The sequence below is a fragment of the Culex quinquefasciatus genome, chromosome 2 (assembly GCF_015732765.1).
Source record: "Culex quinquefasciatus strain JHB chromosome 2, VPISU_Cqui_1.0_pri_paternal, whole genome shotgun sequence".
In the NCBI taxonomy this organism is placed as follows: Eukaryota; Metazoa; Arthropoda; class Insecta; order Diptera; family Culicidae; genus Culex; species Culex quinquefasciatus.
This window is the reverse complement of record NC_051862.1, coordinates 179,058,463-179,081,117: the sequence shown is the minus strand read 5'-3', so window position 1 is coordinate 179,081,117 and position 22,655 is coordinate 179,058,463. Positions and strand designations below refer to the sequence as shown.

Below are 22,655 nucleotides of genomic sequence, written 5' to 3'. Positions count from 1 at the left end.
CCGCCATAACTTTTGATACAATTGACCAAAATTCGTTTTTCAAAAATGATCGTTTTGACAAGCTCTACAATTCAGTGCCTCTGTGCTCTCTTGCACTAAGCTTGCGTGTTTTCCTATCTAGTTAGCATAAGAGAGCACTGAGTCATCAAATTGTCTAGAATGGCTAAAAAATGTACAAAAAGATTTTGTGATGGTAAAAGAAGAAACAAGTTTTAACTGAAATATCTCAGGAATCTATAAAATTAATAAAAATTTATGGCGATTCTGCGCATAAATATAACTAAGAAAAGCGTTTCTTATTTTCGAGAACGATTGCAAAAATTTAAAGGGTTTGTTATTTCAACCAAATCTGTTATTGAGATTTAAGCAAAAAAAAAATCTGTGAAATACGTTTATACAGTACTGGTCAAAAGTATAATTTAGAAAATGTAATCGATTTTCCAATTTATGAAAATCAGTGATTACTTACTGACTGTAGTGTCCAGATAAAATTATCAATAATTATTAACCGTGTTCGGTAAAACCGATTGAATATGATCGGGATGAACTTGCAACGATCGAGTGAGATCGGGAACGATCGTGCGAGATCGTGCATGTATAAAAAGCCATTTTTATTTAATAAAAGATTCATTCGAATCTAACCGTCAGCGAGTACGGAGACAGTATAATTCGATATTTAACTTAATCCTAAATCCGAGTCTTAAAACTTTTTCCTAATCCCTATTTAAACTTATAAGAAGTTTACGCGAGTGAGTAAAAATATTAAAAGTGGCGACGAGTGAAAACGTTGAAAACGCGGAACGCGTCGTGCAGTGATTTTTAATTTAACGCAATTTGTGGTTGCAGATTTTAGGCGGAGAGGTTCAAACGGATTTAATTAGTCCAGAGTGAACAGACGTGAGTATTAAGTGACCTGGGAGAACCGTAGATAGTCTGTAGTTAGCGATCTTAAACAGCTATTGCACGGAGATTCCTCGATTAAGCGCATATTGAAATTTTTGTGAAAACCCATCTCTTCATACCGATCACGTGATTAGCAGACTCCATTTTGTAACAAATCTTTTGTTCTATTCACAGCCGCACACACGCACCAGCCGTCCCAAGCCGATCATCCTCGCGATCATCCTTTTGTTCGCGGCGTGAGATCGCGGTAATCCGGCGGTGAGCAGGCTTGACGCGGTGAGGATCGCTAATCCAGATCGCGAGAGGAGCGAGATTTGACAAGTGAGGCGTGAGTGAGGAATCAGGGCGGCGAGGCCAGACGATTTGCTCACGGTCGGCGAGAAGCACCAACCGACCGCGCGGACACGTGTCATCAGCAGCATTAACCCAAGAGTTCAGCCAAAGCTACGGTTACACTCCTGCGGTTACTGTAAGTAGAAAACTTGATTTTTTTGCCCCAAGATGTCGTCTGTTCCCGGCATGATCGGTTCTATCGATCATTACCATCGAAGCAAGTCTTTTGCTAATTATGTTGAGCGATTTGAAGTAATGTGCAAACTCAACAAGGTGGCTTCAGATGCAGATAAGTTGTCGTGGTTTATCTCTGTGAGTGGCGAGGACGTTTTTGATGAAATTAAATTGATTTTTCCTAAGCAAGAAATTGAAAAACTTGAATTTAAGGAAGTTGTTAAGCAGCTGAAAGCCAGGTTTGATAAAGCTGTGCCAGCTATGATGTATCGATTTGATTTTTACAACCGTTTTCAACTTCTTAATGAAAGTTCTGAGAATTTTGTGCTCTCAGTAAAACTTCTCGCTGAAGATTGCAACTTCAATGCATTTAAAGATGAGGCTCTTCGCGACAAACTTGTTATGGGCATTAAAGACAAACGTTTGCAACATAAACTGCTAGAAGAAGAAGATTTAAGCTTGGCGCAGGTTGAAAAGATGGTAATCAACACGGAGAGGGCTGAAAAACGGGCTCAACAAATGGGTGAAAATCGTGTGGAACATGTTGGTGCTACTGCTAGTGTTCTAGCTGTTCATCAGCGATTGGGACCAAAAGTTAATTCTTGTTCGGGGAGATATCGTTCACGCAGCAGGAGTCGTGATCGTGGTCATGAGCGCAGAGGACGTGACATGGATCGCAGAGGTCGAGAAGTGAGTCGTGAGAGGCGAGATTACGATCGCAGATCTCACAATCGTAATCACAGCTACGATCGCAGCCGCAGCCGTGAACAAAATTACTACAACAATGCGATTTGTAATTATTGCAAAAGAAAGGGACATATTAAGCGTTTTTGTGATTTGCTCGCGGGTAAACAAGTTAAAAGGGTGAATTTTGTTGAAGAGGATACTCCTGAAACTAAACCGGTTTTTGACAAATTCAACAGAATCAGAATCAACAACTCTGAGGATGATGAAAGTGAGATGCAGTGCATGAAAATTGGGGATGAGAAGACCTTAAGTGAGCCGTGTTTAGTGGATGTTCGAGTTCATGACAAATTTTTGAAATGGAAGTTGACACAGGGTCAGCAGTTGCTGTTATTAGCCAACATTTGTACGAGCAACATTTCAATGAAATTCCTCTAAAATCTTGCAATAAACGCTTGGTTGTGGTTAATGGTTCGGGTTTGGAGGTGCTTGGACAGATTTCTGTTGAAATTGGGTTGAATAAGCGAACCGGGACCGGAAATTTGGTTGTTTTGAGGTGTTTGAAGAACTTTTCACCACTTTTAGGCAGAGATTGGCTTGACATGTTCTATCCTGGCTGGAAAACTCAGTTTTTACCGGCAAATATCATTGGAAATTTGGATTACAAATCAACTGACACAGTTTTAGGTAATCTGAAACTGAAATACAACAAAGTGTTCTCTAAAGACTTTACTGAACCAATTACAGGGTACCAAGCTGATCTGACCTTTAAATCAGAACAACCAATTTTCAAGAAGGCGTATCAAGTTCCGTACAAGATCAAAGACAAATTTAATGAGCATTTGGACATGTTGGAGCGACAGGGAGTGATCACACCGATCAAGGCGAGCGAGTGGGCTTCGCCAGTTATTGCGATTGTGAAAAAGGATGGGGATTTACGCATGGTAATAGATTGCAAAGTTTCTTTAAATAAAATACTGATTCCCAACACTTATCCTCTACCCCTTGCTCAAGATGTGTTTGCTTCATTGGCTGATTCACAAATATTTTGTTCTTTGGACTTGACGGGTGCTTACACTCAGTTAGAGTTGTCGCAACGTTCAAGAAAATTTGTTGTAATTAACACACCTAAAGGTTTATACACCTACAACCGCCTTCCCCAGGGTGCAAGTCCAAGTGCATCAGAATTTCAACAAATTATGGACCAGATCCTGAGAGGATTAGAAAGAGTGTGTTGTTATCTTGACGATGTCCTTATTGCTGGAAGAACTTTTGAAGAATGTTTGGACAAGTTGGAGCAAGTCTTGCAAAGGCTCTCCGATGCTAATATTTCTGTAAATTTTAAGAAGTGTAAGTTCTTTGTGACATCTTTGCCATATCTTGGTCATATTATTTCTGACAAAGGTATTTTACCCTCACCTGAGAAAATTTCTACAATTGCCAAGGCAAAAGTTCCACAGAACGTGACTGAACTCAAAGCGTATTTGGGACTAATAAACTACTATAACAAATTTGTACCTAATTTATCAGAAAAATTGCGACATCTGTACAATCTTTTACAGAAAAATGTCAAATTTGAGTGGTCAAAAAACTGTGACGAAGCTTTCAATGAAAGTAAAAATTGCCTACTAAACGCTAAACTTCTAACTTTTTACGACCCTAGAAAACCATTAGTAGTTGTGACTGACGCTTCTTCTTATGGTTTAGGAGGAGTTTTGGCACAAATGATGAATGGAGCAGAGAAACCAGTTTGCTTCACATCTTTTTCATTGAACTCTGCGCAGAAACGTTATCCAATTTTGCATTTAGAAGCTTTGGCTTTGGTATGTGTTATCAAAAAGTTCCATAAGTTCTTATTTGGTCAAAATTTTAAAGTATTCACTGATCACAAACCCCTTATTGGCATATTTGGGAAAGAAGGCAAAAATTCTCTTTTTGTAACCAGAATCCAACGTTATATTTTGGAGTTGTCCATATATGACTTTGAGATTGAGTATCGACCTGGTTCAAAAATGGCGAACGCAGATTTTTGCAGCCGTTTTCCCCTGGACCAAAAAGTGCCTACTAGTTTGGATCAGGAGTACATCAACAGCCTGAACTACACAAATGAATTTCCGATTGATTTTACGCTTGTTTCTAAAGAAACAGAGAACGATAAGTTCTTGAAAGAAATTTTGAATTTTGTCACAATCGGTTGGCCAAAAACTATACCAAATCAGTTCAGAGATTTTTCTTCGCAGAGGGAAAAGTTGGAAGTCATTGATGGTGTTTTGCTGTTAGAAGATCGAGCGGTAATTCCAAGCAGTTTGAGAGAGAAGATTTTACAATTATTACACCTGAATCACGGAGGAATGGTGAAAATGAAGAAGTTAGCCAGAAGGACAGTTTACTGGCCAGGCTTAAATTCATACATTGAAGACTTTGTTAAAAGTTGTGAATCTTGCTCTCAGATGGAAGTTGTGAGGAAACCGGAAGCTTCGGGGTCCTGGATTCCTACCACAAGACCGTTCAGTCGTTTGCATGCAGATTTCTTCTTCTTCCAAGGAAATACTTTCTTATTGATTGTTGACAGCAATACTAAATGGTTGGAAGTTGAATGGATGCGTTTTGGCACTAATGCAAGACTTGTAAACAAGAAATTTGCGGCAATGTTTACACGCTTTGGTTTACCGGATGTTATTGTTACAGACGGTGGCCCACCTTTTAATTCCACGGAATTTACTGGTTTTTTGGAACAACAAGGCATAAAAGTTCTTAAAAGCCCGCCGTACAATCCTGCCAGCAACGGCCAGGCTGAAAGAATGGTGAGAGTTGTCAAAGATGTGCTAAAGAAATTTTTAATTGATAACAAAACGAAATCTCTTGAGATGGATGAAAAGCTTAATCTGTTTCTAATTAACTATAGAAATGGTTCCTTAAACTCTGAAGGTTTGTTTCCTTCTGAAAGAGTTTTCAAATATACACCAAAGACCTTGTTAGATTTGATTAATCCAACTAAAACTTACAAACACAATCTGGCTGAACCTCCAGCACAACGATGTGTCGTTGACACTGAAAAACTTGATCCTCCAAATGAATTGGATAAAATTGAGGCAGGGGATAAGCTGTTGTATAAAAATAGTCACGATACCTTCCCAAAGTGGGTCGAAGCACAGTTTATTAAAAAAGTGTCTAAAAATGTCTTCCAGATTCAAATCGGGCGACACGTGGCTACGGCGCACAGACATCAGCTGAAGGCGTTGCACGTTCCCAAACGTGGGTCCGCGAAGATGTGTTTTGCGGCCAACAGTTACAAACGTAACTTCTCCTCAATCGATGACGATGGAGGATTACTCGGGCATTCGAGGGATTACGCGGTGTATCGTAAGCAGAGAAAGGTTGACAACGAATCCCGCAGTCCTGTTAGAACGAGGTCGAGGGCCAGATTGGAGAATCAGCAGGGACACAATTAGCAGATCTACCTTTGCGTTCAGGTGCAAGTTCTAAGAAATGCACAGTCGAACCAATCATCATGAAAAATACATTTTTGCGCTGAATTAAAGTGAATTTGAAATTATATTTCTTTCTGATATTGTTAACAGTGTAGTATATAAGCAGTGAAATGAAATTTAGTTTATATTCTCGATAAATATGAAATCAAATACAAATTAGAAAGAATTTGCTTTAGAGGGAAGATCTTGTAGTGTCCAGATAAAATTATCAATAATTATTAACCGTGTTCGGTAAAACCGATTGAATATGATCGGGATGAACTTGCAACGATCGAGTGAGATCGGGAACGATCGTGCGAGATCGTGCATGTATAAAAAGCCATTTTTATTTAATAAAAGATTCATTCGAATCTAACCGTCAGCGAGTACGGAGACAGTATAATTCGATATTTAACTTAATCCTAAATCCGAGTCTTAAAACTTTTTCCTAATCCCTATTTAAACTTATAAGAAGTTTACGCGAGTGAGTAAAAATATTAAACTGACTTTCATCTGTTACCTGTGTTTCCTAGTTTGTTTTCAACTGGTTGCCGATTAAGCAGTTAGTTTCAACTTAACACAATACATGAAATGCCGTTTCTAGTTCAGAAATTACCACTATTTCATTCCTAGTGCTCTCACCAAAAGTTTTTTCCCAACTACACTGCACATGATGTATCATGTTCGCAAAACCAGAGACAAAGTTATCCTCATCTTGGTCAATAAAACTTTCCCAAAGAATTGTCCACTTCACTGTCTTGTCTTGTACCCCCCCAGCGGCACTTACCGTCCATACAGATGTATTTCACACGTACGGTCCCTTCCTTCCAGACCACCGCATAAGGGTGGTCCTGGGCAAATACGAAGCTGCAGTGGTTTTTGCCGGAACATCTGAAAGAAAAAAAAGGTGAACGAAATGTTTATTAAATTTGTAGGCGGAAGAACTCGAACGTGTGGCGGGTCTTGAATATTCAACACTGCAGTGGGAACGCATCGATTCTATAAATTCTGATTAGGAGGGGCAGCTGAGTCCAGGAAAGAAGAGAAGAGAAAGTGACCCTAGCAATGAGTTATGTCGAAACATAATTATCCGAAGCCGCCCGGAATAGGCGCCTGATAAAATATTGCTCTTTGATTATATCTCTGCCTGGTGTTGCTCGAATGTGAACACACAAAGTGCACATGATTCGGTTTCGATTCAGGTTCAATCCATTATCCAAACCGACGGACGGACGTCCCCCGGCAAGTCCATCAGGCATGACCTTAATTTAATCCACCGTCGAAACGGTCGACACTGCACCGCTGTGGCACTGTATCATCCTGCGGCCAAATGGGTCGTCGCTTTGATGAACAAAAATTCTAAAATGCAACGAAAAGTGCAACACATCGGATGCATCCGAAATGCAACAACACATCAGTTCGAAACATGGGAATAAAATGTGACACAGAAAAGACCCGCTAGGGGCTGCCAGCGTTGGAAATGTGTCACTTCTATTCCCGCGCGCCGATAGATCGCTTTTCCAGCTAACACTTAATTAGCCAGCCATCGCGAGGGTTCGTAAATTATACAATTATAGTGAAAGAATGGCCGTTAAAAGCGAGAGAAAAGAAGAGACCATCCAGTCAGCAAACCAACAGCGCTCGGAGGGAAAATTGTTATAAACCAATTATCTTTTTATTTTCATCGACCTTCCGAATGGCAATCGTTTTATGTTCTTTCTGTCCACTGCTGACGATTGACTTGCCTGAGGTGGTGAACTTGCATTGGCTGGATGATCCCAAGCGAGTTTTTTTTAGTGGGGGACTGCATCAATGCAGTAGACACTTTTTCGGGAATGAAATTTTGGGACTGCAGGTAAAACGGGAAAAGTGAAAAAAATGACAAAAACGTTACTTAATCCACCCTTAGGTGGTTGGCGCCTTCCTCACATTTAAAGGGTACTATCCAAAATAGACACAAAACAGTCCAATTCGTGCTCGTTGAAAAGATTTTTTAATTACCTATCCAAAGATAGGTCGCATAAATGTTATGAGATAAGATGAGATGATCATGCGATCCGATCTCCAAAAAGTGCGAAAATAACACTTAAGTGCTTATAACTTTTGATAGGGTTATCAGATCTTCAATGTCTTGGACGCGTTTGAAAGGTCTTTTGATTACCTATCCAACGATAGGTTGCATGAGAGATCCGGACAACGTTTTCATCAAAATATCTGAGATCCGGCCTCCAAAAAGTGCATAAATAACACTTAAGTGCTTATAACTTTTGATAGGGTTGTCAGATCTTCAATGTCTTGGACGCGTTTAAAAGGTATTTTGATTACCTATCCAACGATAGGTTGCATGAGAGATCCGGACAACGTTTTCATCAAAATATCTGAGATCCGGCTTCCAAAAAGTGCATAAATGGCACTTAAGTGCTTATATCTTTTGATAGGGTTGTCAGATCTTCAATGTCTTGGACGCGTTTGAAAGGTCTTTTGATTACCTATCCAACGATAGGTTGCATGAGAGATCCGGACAACGTTTTCATCAAAATATCTGAGATCCGGCCTCCAAAAAGTGCATAAATAACACTTAAGTGCTTATAACTTTTGATAGGGTTGTCAGATCTTCAATGCCTTGGACGCGTTTGAAAGGTCTTTTGATTACCTATCCAACGATAGGTTGCATGAGAGATCCGGACAACGTTTTCATCGAAATATCTGAGATCCGGCCTCCAAAAAGTGCATAAATAACACTCAAGTGCTTATAACTTTTGATAGGGTTGTCAGATCTTCAATGTCTTGGACGCGTTGGAAAGGTCTTTTAAATACCTTTCTGAAAATGTATAATATGCCGGGTTTTCTTACAAAAACCACCCTTTTTACAATCTTCCGGACTTTAGTCAAAATCGTTTTTTTAGCATAACTTTTGAAGTACTTTAGTAAACTTCATAATTTTTAATAGGGACTTATGGGACCCCAAGACAAATCGAATGAGACCAAAACGGTCCAAATCGGTTAAGCCAGTGCTGAGATAATCGAGTGCATATTTTTTGGTGCACAGACCCACATCCCTACACACACACACACACACAGACATTTGCTCAGAATTTGATTCTGAGTCGATATGTATACATGAAGGTGGGTCTATAAGGTCAAATTAAGAATTTCGTTTTTCGAGTGATTTTATAGCCTTTCCTCAATAAGGTGAGGAAGGCAAAAACGGGTACAAATTTAACCATAGTTTTATGAAATAGTCGGAAAAGAAACAGGACAAATAGTTATTATTGTTAAAGGAATTTTACGATAGGAAAAGAATCAAGAAAATGGATAAAGTACTCAATATTACATAATAGACTTAACCTTCTCAATATGACTTGACTTAATCACATTTATTGTTCAAATATGTAATATTTCCAGTTTTCGCATAATTGTCTCATTTGTCATTTTCATAACTTTTGAGTTATTGTTCTACGAATCTTCTCTTTTTTGATGTTGTTTTTCTCTCATTTTAAAATTTTCATAATGATAGGCCACTTCTTTAACCTCCAATCGTTAAATTGGTAGTTGTTGTAGTTAGTTCATTTATTTCTGGCAGCCTTAACCTTTTGGTCATTCACTACCTTTGTTTTAAAATTGGTAGTTTTTCTTATTTTTCATCATATTCAATGTTGGTAATGAACTCGAAAAATGCAAATGTATGTTCAGAAAATATATTTTTATTTTTGATTGACAAAAACAAATAAAGTGAAGTTAAAAAATATTTTTTAGAGCGCTTTTTATTTATTTATTTATTTATTTATTTATTTATTTATTTATTTATTTATTTATTTAATATTGGATGAATCAATATTGCTGCCCTTCTTTGCGTCGCGAAATTCTCAGCAAAAAAAACTGTCGGTCTTGATGTTTACACGATCCCGTGTGACATTCTCTTTTCTCTCTCAATCCCGCTTTCACAATCATCTCCCATCAATAGAACGCAGCCAAAAAAAAACGCCACAAAACAAAATTTTCCAACGCAGCGGTCAGTTTCCAATCCTCCTCTCACGTTCTTTCACTGCGATTATCTGAGAAAACAAAAGAATCTTCGGTGAGTCTGCGAGAACAATGAAAAGAGAAGGACTGATAGAAAGAGAATGCTCTTGCTGAGAATCCCGAAATGAAAGAAGAGGACTCACAAGCTATAGTGTATTCACTTAACCCTCTGATATTTTGGTGCAAGAATCATCAAATGATAGTTTTTTTTCTGCTATCACTCATTCATAACACTGATCTGGATAAATTTAAGTTTACACATTTAAAACACATTTATCATAATGAAATAAATGTTTCAATTAATTCAGAAAAAGCTGCACCGATTCCGCTTCGATTTTCGTGAATCTTTACCTAAGAGATAATTTTGCTCTATCATAATTAAGATCTCAAGTCTTTTGTTTCGATGTCTTGCGACACAACCCCCTCACATTTTTAAAACATTTTAAATAAGAGGTTTTTCGAAAAAGCCAATGCAAATTTTATTTAAAGCTGTTGTTTCAATTTTTGTAAATAATTAGTTGCCTTATTTGCATAGAGTGGGTTGGGAATTTTGTGTGAAAGAATATTTGCTAAAAAAAATGGTAATTAGGCTCTGGCCGAGGTCGAGGGGAGGGGGGCAAAAAAATAAAATAAATAAAAATATTGAAATGACAAGTGAAAGATCCAACATTTGCATGGAAAAGTGTTTTAAAATGCATTTTACACTAGTTCAGTTGTTTTGCAATCATTACTTTTCAAAAAATTTAATTTTTTTTTTAAATAATCAGAAACTTCTTGATTATTACGAACCTCCCCCCATTTCTCCTTTCCTGAAAAGGGCCAAGGGCAACCTACAAACACAGTCACCACATGCAATCCTAACCCTTTATGGGCCCCCTGATGGCTTAACCGTTCCAACTGCCGGCCAGAAGTGTGTATGTTTTAACGATAACCCATAAAAAGTTTTGTGGCGCTGCTGCCCGCCGGGTTAACCCGCTCTGACCGCAACAACAGAAACAGTTAGTTCGTTGAAAGAGTTCGCTGTGAATAGAGTGAAAATGGTAAACAAACCGAGGGGCCATAAACAAATTTTAAACACATAAAATTTGTCATTCATAGTTGCATTACATCTGTTCTGGGGAAGATTTATGGCCCAGGTGAATGCCAAGGTGCAACGGATGTTTTGTTTTCTGGAATATTAAAGTTTTTATGGATTTGTTTTACGCATTGTACACAATTAGTCGCCCGAATGTCTGGTTACCCTAATAAAAAGCTTTTCACCACAGCAGCATGCTCGTGGCAACACTTTGGGGTTCTAAATAAGCCATTACCTCTTTCCTCCCCGTGGTCAGCAGCACTGCTCCGCATACAACAAAAAATCCTGACCTCAACTATAACTGATGGCTCATCGAGCGAGGGCGGACCGGGCCCCGGAAGTGAGATATCGCACCGACCCAAACAGGAATGTTCCATTTTTCAAATCCTGGTTTACCAACCCTTTGGGAGAAAAGTCCATCCCAAGGTCCTTCGGCAAGGTATATGGGAACGAACCACATGAAACATCATCATCAGAACCACAGGGCACGTTTTGGTGTACAGTCGGGCCGGAGGCAGTACGGTCAGAGTACACAATTTTCAAACCTATTGCAATTGCTACCGTGGTTTAGGTTATAAACTGTCGTTGAGGACCTAAGCTTCAAAAGCCCCCCAGAGCTGCGCATATCCAGCTGAATCACATGAATATATTTAAAATGTGCCCCGTCACGATGTGTGTGCGACTGCCGGTAGCAACGGAGAGATCGTAATGCTTGAACTCTCGTGTCGGAATCAACAGACTATTAGAAATTCCTTTTTTCATATTGGACAAATAAGAAAAAACGATGCAACGATGCTTTCCCTAAAAATTGATGATGAAATTAATCAATTATTGAAAACAGTAACGGTGTTTACAGATTGGCAATTCTGTATAATTTCGAAAAGTGACATTTCATTGTATTTTTTTTTTTTTTTGAAACATTGTACAGGAATCTCCTTAAGTCCAAATAAGCAATACACGACAACGTTTTTTTCTGATTAGTGCGTCGATCCCTGAAATTCCAGGGAATTTTCCAAAAGCGGGAATTCCCGAATCCCGTGATTTTTTATTTTTTGTCCCGGGAATTTGCGAAATTGAAACAAACAATCTAATTTTGGTCTGGAAATTCTGATTTTTTTGTGAAAACAGATGAATAATTGAATACTTAGTAATCGATAATAATTTTAAAGCATTAAAATTTGTAATCGGCATATCAGTTTTAATTATTAGGCAAAATTGTTAAAATTTTTAGTTTGCAGATTTGCAAAATGCCTAGTGATTAAAATATTTCTATTTAATTTTATATGTTTTTAAATTGACTGGATTTTATAATTACGTTTATTTGCGAAACAAAATATCACAATTTAGTGTTTTTTATCTAACATCGCCATCTAGCGAAAATCGATCCAAATGGAGCGAATTAAGACAGCTGTTTAAGCCAAAAATTTTGCATAATGTTTTGATTTTTAACATTGATTTAGGTTAAAACAGAAACAGAACAAAACAATTTATTGCTCGAGAATCTCCTGTACCAATTCAGACTTGGTGGCAGTGACTTAAATTAAATTTGTAAAATATGTTTTATATAAAACATTTAATTCTAAACTTATCTAAAATTTTACCTTGACCGGCAGCATTTTTTTATGTCGTTTCTTATTTTTTAGACATCCAGAGTTTTTTTTGAAAAGGACCAATAAACTATTGTCTTTCATATGTTTATAGGACCTAATCAAAAAAAACTCTAGACATTTTCTTTTGGTTTTTTAAGCTTTGCTGGTCATGTCATTTATATAAATAAATTAAAAAAATATATTTATAAGTAAATTATTTAAATTGAATCACATTGTATCAAAAAGTGTAGATTATTTAAAATCCAAAACACAACAATGATAAAAAATCAATTTTTACTTCTTTAAAAAAAAGCTGCTTTCCTTCTTTAGATTGAAGTGTAGATTATCATCGATTAATAGTATTGAGCTCATCCCATAATTTTAAGCTGGAAAACTAAACAAAGATAATGAAAACATAGATTTTTTGACTGTTCCAAAAATTTGCCGGAAATTTCCGGGAATTCAAAAAACAATCCCGTTTCCCGGGAAATTCAAAACCCGGGAAAATTGGACACCCTATTTCTGACCGGTTTGGTCTCTTGGGCAAAGTTATTGGTTATGATAAAAAATAATCACACTTTAAAGAAAAATTACATTTTTGAATAACTTTTTATCACAAAAATTCAATTAGCCCTTTCGATTTTTTTTTATTTTTTTATATGTTTCAGTAGACAAAAAGTGTTTTTTGCAATTCCGTCGTGAAACTACTTACTTTTCCTGTCATTCTTGAACGACGAAATAGTCTACTTTTCTGTACCAAAAATAACAGAATCGAATAGCAACACTTTTCAAAATAAATGCTGAAAAGTTCTACTTTTCAGCACTGAAATGGGTGCTGAAAAGTTGAACTTTTCAGCACCTGTTTCGAAAAGTAACACTTTTCAAATTTTTTTTGATTTAAACGATTTATTGACAAAATACATGAAAATTTGACTTAAAATTTCACTCAATGGGTGTTTTTCGGATTTGCAAAAAAATGTTGTATGGAACTCGTTGCAAAACTTGATTTTTTCAGCACTCTTCGTATTTATCCAACTCGGTGAACCTCGTTGGATAAATGTACGACTCGAGCTGAAAAAATCCTCTTTTCGCAACTTGTTGCATAAACTACTATTTGAGAAGTATCAAAAATACAAATAAAAAAATTTAGATGTAAAATTTAGTTCTAGATCGAAAAGTACCATTGGGACCATCTATAAACTACGTGACATTTTTTTTGGAAATTACCCTCCTCCCCCTCTCGTGGACAACGTCCAACCCCCTCCTCAAAGTGTCGTGGTTTTTAGATGGCCATTTGTAAAATTTATCTGAAGTGCACCGTTTTTTAGCTAAAGTAATTTTTTATGTTTAATTTTCAGCAAAATTATTCTTTTTATTTAAAAAAATAGTGTCCACCGTCATACATTCTTAAAAAAAATTATTCGAAGAGCTGTAAAATTTGCAACAATTAGTTTTCTTGTACATTGTTGATCAGACCTTTGGTTGCTGAGATATGGCCTTGCAAAGAATGAAAATGACCAAAAATTAGTTTTTTTTAGTTCTACCCAATTGACCCGAAACTGTCAATCGATGATATTTTGGAAACTATTTATCATATTTTAAATGAAAAAAAGTAAAACTTTTTTGCAATTTACTAAACTTCTTTCAGTTTCAAAAAGGGCTTCAATTATATTATTTGTCCCTAGCTATCATTTATCTAGAAATTCTAGCCAAATTATTTACTTGCAGACACTGCTTGTTGGATACGCTAATAGTTTGCTAGCCGAGAATCCTCGCAAGCTAAAATAAGAATAGTCTTAATTCTAGGATTTAACACGATTTATCGCGTAACATTCATGATACATGATCATTTAGAAGTATTATGATTTTTTCATTTAAAAAATGATTTAAAAATCGCTCAATTGTAGAATCTTTTAACCCTCTACAACCCAACCCCGCCTTTAGACGGGCTTCGATTTAAAAAATCGCCAAAAATCAATTTTTCAACCAATTTTTGATCTTTAAAAAGTATTGGATAGAGGAACTCTTAACATTTCAGAAAATTAATAGGTTGGAAGTTTAACTTGTTTTATGTGACTTTGCCAATGTTTTTAAAAATTTCATTTTTGTAGGGGCAACTTTGGTTGTGTTTTTTACTAACATTTTCTGTATTTTAGGTAAAAAGAAGTATGCAGTAATTTTTGTAGTTTCCCAGACTATACCTCTACGCATTTTTCTACAATTTAAATGAGAATGGTGCCATTTTATAGCAGAAAATGTGAAAAACAAGCAAAAAGTTGAAAAAGTTACTGTAAAAACATGAAAAAAATTAGATAGGCAAAATGTAATGATAGGAGGTGGTAAAATAGGCCAAATACTACCATGACCAAATATAAACAAAACAAGATAAATGCAAATTAAAATACTAAAAATGAAACAAGAAAAACATAAAACAAGAGAAGTAAAGTTTTTCGTAGAACAAAAGTTGCTCAAAATGATCTCCTGAACACGGGAAAAATAAAAAATTTGGAAACAAATGTAGGCAGTAGAGGGTTAAAAACTGGTAAATACGCTACCAGAGCACGTAACAACTCCTTGGGATTGCATTTCGATGTACAACACGTCCGCCGCCACAATCCTTTCGGGGGCGATGTCATAATCGGTAATTCGGTAGATTTTGAACTCAGTACAATGTTAGACTGATGATGGACGTGAAGGTTATCATCATAGGCTTAGAAATGAGGGGAGGACATTTTCGTGCGAGGCTTTGTAACCCTGTCCATTCGTTACCAATTTGTACCTCCTAATACAATGTCATCAATTGGGAAAATATGGCTCATTTCATTGCATTTCACTAACAAGCAGAATTCGATAACGGATTCTTATCCTTCCATTGGATCTGTCAGCCATCAACATGTAGGGGGTGAACGCACTTGCCTTCCGGGCAAATTCTTCCCTCCACACACATTCTCCGACACGCGTCCCTAACTCGACCTTAAGGACACTGTTGGATTCCATGAAACATTCCTGCTCTCCTTTTCCTCTGAACTGTTGTTCTTATCGATTGGCCTCTATCCGTCGGGTTCGCCGCAAGGATCCTTTTTTTCGGCTCCTTTCTTTTTCGCGTATCCTTGTCGTCGCCATCACTTTCGATTTCTTCCACAGCTGTGCTCCTTCGCGGTCGTCCCTTGGCTCAAGGTGATCGTAAAATTTAATATGTACCCCCGCAAAAAAAAGAACATGCGCACTCCTACGCACCAGCCAGCCAGTCAGCCATGCTGGTACCGAAAATATTTGACCTCGTTGGGGGGACCAGCATCAGCTGCCGACGACATTGGCTGTCACGGTTCGGTTTTTGTTTGGGGGTCAGTGCTTGGGAACCATCATGCTGGGAGCGATTCAGGTGGAGCGTACCCGCAATATTTTGAAGGAGGACGCGTTTTGTCACCTGGAATTTTTCGTACCGCTGGGAGAAAAAAATGTTGTTCTTTCAAATTGCTGACCCAGCGTGAGTTTCCTTGGAAAAGCAAAATATTTTTTTTTAATGTTTTGTTGTTGACTAGGTTCCTTGGTTTGATCCCTTGACTAACTCTCTTGAATTGGACATAAAATTGGTCTCTTGTCTTAGTTTCTGGACTTGGTTGCATGGCTTGCTCATATCACTTGGTTTATTGTTTTCGTTTCTTGACCTGGTCCTGGATCCTGAATTTGTCTCTTGTCTTGGTTTCTTGACTTGATTTCGAGGTTTAATCCCATGATTTACTCTTTTGGCTTAGTTTTAGTTATTTTAGTTTTTTGACCTGGTCCTTTTACTTGGTTTCCTGACTTGGTCTCTTGAATTGGTATTCTGTCTTGTTCTCTTCACAGAAAAAATGATGGTAATAATCATCAGGGAAAAGTGACAAATTTTGTGTCAAAAAATGAGTAATATTACATAAGGAGCTAAGAAATTTTCATTAGTTTCTTTTGAATTTTCATCAGATTCACATTTTTACACAATTTTGAGATAAATTTACTCAAAAAAGAGGTTATATTCAACCAACCAAATTTTCAACCTTCCAAAATGATTTTTTTTTTTCGATGTGTTGCTTTGATCTTTTGAATTGGTTTCTTAAATTGGACTCATGATTTTTACATTACTGTCTGAATACATCAGACAAACCCAACTATAGTTTAATCGATAGCTATTTGAGTGACACACGTCCAGCTATCGATGGTAGCAAAAAGACAAAACTTTAACTACTGCCTCGTATCCTGATTCCGAGTTCTATAGTTACATCGGTCATCTCTCTGCCATTGTCCCGGCAACTTCCGGCGACCGTCCGTTGACCGTGGACGGTGATTTTTTTCCACTAGATTTAAACCAGAAAGTGCAACTCCATACACGTCCTGCCGGCACGTTATCCCTGCAGCACGTTCCGTCCGCCCACCACGTGCCACTTCTTCCGACAGAACGTTTAGTTACGACTTTTGTCAACTATCGACGGTCCTGGTGAAATGTGAAAGGGATGGCGCTTTCCCACCCCACTCTAGCTTTTTTCCCTACGAGGGTTGTATATTTTTCCCGATACTGCCTTTTGAAGCCGATAAATTTCTCAATTAATTTCATTTCAAATCCATACATTTGGAACGTCGGCGGCAAGCCGTGCCTGACTGCGACATCCGGCGCACATTTTTCCCCGTATCGAACCTAGCTGATAAACGTCCCGATATGGGGACACACCGTCTGGCAGCGCGAACTGCGAGGGTGAGGGTGGATTAGGGGCTAGGTGGAATGGAAAAAAGGCGGAAGTTTTCCCCCGGAATACTGATGTCGATGAAAATAGACAGACAGACAGACGACGTAGGACGTAGGAAGCGGTCAAAGTTTAATGTCGGATTAAACAAACGTCGACTTGTCCTAGTTCGAGTGGAAAAGATCGAAAGATGCTTATCGAAGTGCGGTGATGGCCGTTTTCAGCAAAGGAAAATACACAACCCGGGGAAATTAGTGGGAGTACGGAATGGAACGGATGGACCGTCGTCGGTTGCTAATGGCGTCCGAAGTTGGGGTTTTCCGAGGATTGGAACCACTATCGATTGGAAGCTGAGCTGGGAATTAAACGAATTGATGCGATTGGGAAATGTCGAGAGTGAAAGTAGAAAGCAATTGGGTAAAAGAAATTGAGTTGACGAAGCTCGATTGTTTGCTACAGTTTACAGAAACAAAATATAATTGTTAAAACCAAAACCAGTTTAATCTTTTTCTGGCCCCTAAATACTCGAATAATAAAAATCGTGATCATAAACTTAACTTTGAATTTGATAGATATAAATTATTAATTTTAAAAGCAACTTACACATTCAAAATATTGAACAAAAACATGATAAAATTTGGTCAAAAATATTTTTTGTTTTTCGTAGAGACAAAATTGGTACGCAAATATTCGTAAGTCCGTAACTTTTGAAGGGATTTGTGAGCACTTAAAAAAAACAGTTTATGTGAATGATTTTGTATTTTTAGGTGAGTTGCTCCATCCTGACGATTCTCGAGATTTTCAATTTCCCGGGAATCGAGAGTTGAATTTGGCCATTTCCCGGGAATTCCCGGGACCCGGGGTTTTTTTTTACTATGCCAACAGTGCCAAAAATTTAAAATGAAAAGTAAAACATTTGTTTCTTTTCAATTAATTCAGTTACAACTAATTCATACTAATTCTGTGGAATGTTAATTTAAGTAGTCTCATTATTTATTTTGAGGAATTATATAAAACCTTTCGATTTTTTTTATCTGAATCTGAAAATACAAAATCGTTTCTTGAGCTTTTAAAAGACTCAAAGTTGTAGTTTAAAATATTTACAAATCTTAATTCGCACTGAGTAATTTTTCAAAAATTGCACAAACTTGTTATTAGATCTATGTGAAAAAAAAAATACTTATATGATCAACAATAAAAACGATAAATTTAACCGTTTTATTTTTGTAATTTTTAAGGTCAACTGTAAATATTCATTGAAGAAATATTTACAGTTATCAGGAAAACCCAAATGTTCACAAAAAAACTAGATTATGAGGATTGCTATGCTCGAGAGAAGATATGGAAATTTAATTTAACTTGAAAGCTTTTTGCTCTTAGAAATATGTAATTTAAAAAAAAATATTCGAAAAAAAAACATATGATTTAATTTCTGGGGTGTTACTGCTTAAAAAAAAACTTCATCATCCCGGTACAAGAATCGAACTCACGACCTCTGGATTGGAAATCCAGCACGCCGCTAGTCGAAACCCATCCCCTACCGGTCAGTATTTCCAGTGAGCAGATTTACTCTTTGAAGGGATCTGACTTGCCGAGCCCAGACAGGAATCGAACCCATCACCTTCCGCTTACAAGGCGAAACCCGTAACCTCTCGGCCACGGTAGCTCGGCTTAATACTTTTTAAAGTAAATTTTGGGGTCCACATTTTTTTTTGCTTCTCTTAATTATAGTTATTGGTAATTTACACCTTCTGAATATGAAGATTAGAGAAGCATTGGTTTATTCGAACTTGAACATTGAACATTCATTGTTCTAAACAATTTTAAATTTTTCAAATGTTTGTTCTGATTAGTTTACATAATTTTGATTCGATATTTATAGGTTTAAAATTTCCCGGGAGTCTCGACCGAATTTCTCGGGAATCGAGTGGTCCAAAAAATGGTCGATTTCCCGGGATTTTTTTTTTAATCCTGAATTTTTCTTGAGTCTTTCTGTAAAGTCTTAGGCTATTTCCACAAAAAAATTTAACGAAAAAAAATCGTGGTCTTACCTTCAAATTTGACTTTTAAACTAATAAATCAAAAAATCTCATGAAATTGTTTTCTTTCTTGCAGTGTATTTTAATTCGGAAAGCCCGTCAAATTTCCTACAAGTCTGTCTTTGACCACTTTTTGATACGATGCAACGGCTTCGAGATACAGTGAAACCTCTTTTTACGCGGTGCGTTACGTATTTCTAATTTGTCGATTTCTCTGGAACGACGCAATATTTTAGCAATCATTTAAAAGCTATTTGTTCAGATCTACAAAACGCTTTTTGAAGCTTGCAAAAATATTGTATGGTTTAAGAGAAAACTACGAAACAAAAAGCGTAACGCCACCGCGTAGGTATCTCTGTACAGAAATATTTAAATTACGAAATACAAAAATGTTAAAAACACTTACGCCCTGCTCAAATATCTATATCGAGTGAAACTGGCTCCATATACAAAAAAATGGCTTACATAAGCGTAGGATAACATGTCTACAAAGTTTCATTGAAATTTTTGTTTTGGGCTGGAATTGCTGTTTAGTAAAATCATATTTTTAACCTAAATTTTTTATGTTAAATTAAATTTGCAATCGAAAAGTACTTCAAAGCATTTTCGAAAAAGTGCACCATTCCCATTTTTAGATCATCTAAAAAAGTGTCAATGATTGTCAATTTCTGAAAATATTTTTTTCGAGTGGTTCAGAAAATTTCCAATTAAACGCCTAAGAAAATGGAGAAAAACAAGAATATTTAAGTTTTTTTAAGTCTCATCCAATCATTCAAACATTTTCTAAAGCTAATATCTCAGCAACTTAGAGTCCAATTTTCAATGTTAAAAACTGAAACATTTTATGATCTTTTCGAAAAAAATATTTTGGGAATTTTGTAATTAAGACTAACATTTTAAATGGGCGTACTATTCAATGTTTCAATATCATGTTTTATGCAACTTAACAAAAGCTCAAAAACAATTCCATTTAAAAGTGTACACTTTGATTAAATCAACAAACACATCTTTTAAAAGTTTTGACTACATCTTATTAAGGATTTGTTTCGAAAATATAATCCGATTAAATCTCAAACCCTGATAATTTGATTTTTGATTTTTACACCACATAATTCCCATTGAAAACAAATTCCATTCAAACAAACTACCATTCTCCCCCTGCCTTTTACACGTGTTGCAAACACGGAAGCTGCTAATTCACCTTTCAGCCTTCAATTGTATGTGACGACTGGCCGGCGGAGGAGGAGCACATAATTTATTAACCTCCTGTTTCGTCCTTTTCTGACTGCTGCACCGCCGACGAAAACTGCCGAAAACATGAACATCCAGCCCCAGAAACGGTACAAAATGACACTGTGTGACTGCCTCTGGCACGGGAGACCAACCCTATTGAATCGGAGGAGTAATAAATTTACAAATTTGCCTTTGTTTCTGAACGATGCTTTGTGCAGCTTAACTCTCTGCACTTGGTTTGTGTATTTGCAGATTTTCGGGAGTGATTGCAAAAGTGTCCAAATTATAATTTGAGATATTTGAGCATATTTAACCTCAATCATTTTTTAAAAGACTTAGTGAATTGAATTTCAGAAATTTTAAAATAGGACACTTTTTCCATCAAAAAGCTAATTGTAGGGAGGAAGCTAAAAATGTAATAACTGCAAAGAATGGAGGATCCCCTTTTTATACATCATACTTCACCGACGGAAACTCCCCACTCGGAAAAGTTGATAATGAAAAGCGAGTTTTTCCTTTCCTTTTGCTAACACCACCACCACGTTGAAAAAGTAATTCAGGGAAATATTTTCATGGCTCAAAATGTCTTCATTTTTTCTCGCTAGACCAGTTCGTTATTTAATATGGAAAACCCAGGCCGCCAAGATTAACCTTCTCGAGGACTACTTCCCTGCCAAAATAGCTGCACAAAGTTCGGAACTAGAAGTTGGGAGGCGAAAAGCCGGCTTTTGTTTACGAAAATAATGCACAAAAGTTAACGGGGGGTGATTGACGAAGTGAGGGGTGGGGTAGTCTCATAAAAATTTCCGCAATAGCAAAACTTGTGTCCTCTGGAATGAGTGTTTTAAAATTCCTTCATTTCCGTGATGACGGGAAAACTTTTATTCTTCAAAGGCATACTTGAGGGGCGTTAAGGTGAGATGGAGTTGAGTGGGTTTTTAACACTTGAAGAAGGGTAAAAAGGTTTTTGTAGAAGATTGCTTTTACAAACACAAACAGGCTTTTACACTCCAAAAACACACAAAAGCTATAACATGTCCTCTGTATTTCTTAAATGTAATATCAAATGAAAATGATGTCAATAAAAAGTTAATGAATTCAATGTAATCTGTCATAACACATGTAAATTTTGGATTTTACATGCGTTTTCAAGTAAAGTTTAATGAGGGTTGCGTGGAAATTTACATGAAATAGAATGTAAAATGTATGTTATTAAATCACATAAATATAACATACGATTTCATGTAATTTTTACAGTTAACATTCAACAACTTTTTTTTAATTGACTTTAAAAAATTGTACCAACCTAAGTGTACCATTCAACCCCTACCAGGAAAGACAAACATTCGCTCAGCGTCGTCGAATGTCAGCTTAAAGATTTAAAGCCCCTCCAGACTAAATTCCGGCAAAACCCTCGCCCTCGGGCGCTCCGAAGCTGCCGGGAGGTGACAAAACACCGGGAAAACTCCGCACTGCACCTGACACACGGAAAATATTGAGGGGAGGAAAACTTTTCATAAAGCCGTTTCGGAGTCGAAATTCAGCCACTTGAGGGAGCCCAACAATAACAACAAACTCGTTGACGTCGGATTTCACCGTACGGGGGGGTCATAAGGGCCAAAAGTTCACTGCTGTAAAAGGGTTTCCCCCTCCCAGACGCCGAAAACGAGCTCTGGAATGGATCCTTTTTTAGGATTCGAATGTAAAAAATCGGAGCCGGAATAGTCTGACTCCGCTCAAAAAGCTGAATTTTATCGATGTAGTCTGCCGACGAAGTATTGAAGGCACTTTTCCGGTACATGACTTTTCCAGAGAGGGGAGGGGACGCGTGGGTTGTAACTCCAAAATTGGCAGATGAGTTATGGCTGTAAATCTTTGGAGCCCCCCCCCCCCATTCTCCGGCCAAACAAAAGAGGACTCTGGAGAACTTTTCAATCTGTTTCTGGGCGGCCTAAGCCGCAGAAGGGTTCGAAAGGCGTAACAATTTTATGACTGCTAAATTGGTTCTCCGAATTATGGAGGAGGGCAAACATCCCCACCTCGAATGGGGGGATAGGAAAAAGGTGGGGTGTTATTTTAGGGGAGGTTTAGATGGAATTTCGAGCGCCGATGTTCTAAGAATGATGCTGCTGCTGATAGGACGATCCGAGAGGTTGTGCTGGTTGTTTTGGGAAAGTTTTGATAGCTGACGAGGGGATTCGAATATTTGCGCTCGAATCTAGTCAATAACAGGCGAGGTAGGGATGGTGTTGACTGATGCTGAAAAGTTTGGGTTAATCTGAGATGTCTATGGGACGCGAGTTATAGTGCCAAGAAATTCGAGTCACAGCAGGATAAATTAAGCTTCCTGAGAAATCACTTTTTGAATATTTCATCAAAATGATAATTTAATTCTCGGGTTTGTTTTCAAATGGACG

At 37.3% G+C, this 22,655-nt stretch overlaps 1 protein-coding gene across 1 annotated transcript in view; it reads right to left on the bottom strand.

Moving 5' to 3' along the window:
- LOC6037005 overlaps positions 1 to 22,655 on the bottom strand; it is a 195,965-nt gene that overhangs the window by 105,038 nt on the left and 68,272 nt on the right. Inside the window, 1 exon segment of the mRNA XM_038256426.1 lies at positions 6,352 to 6,455. Within this exon segment, the coding sequence (XP_038112354.1) occupies positions 6,352 to 6,455 (104 nt within the window).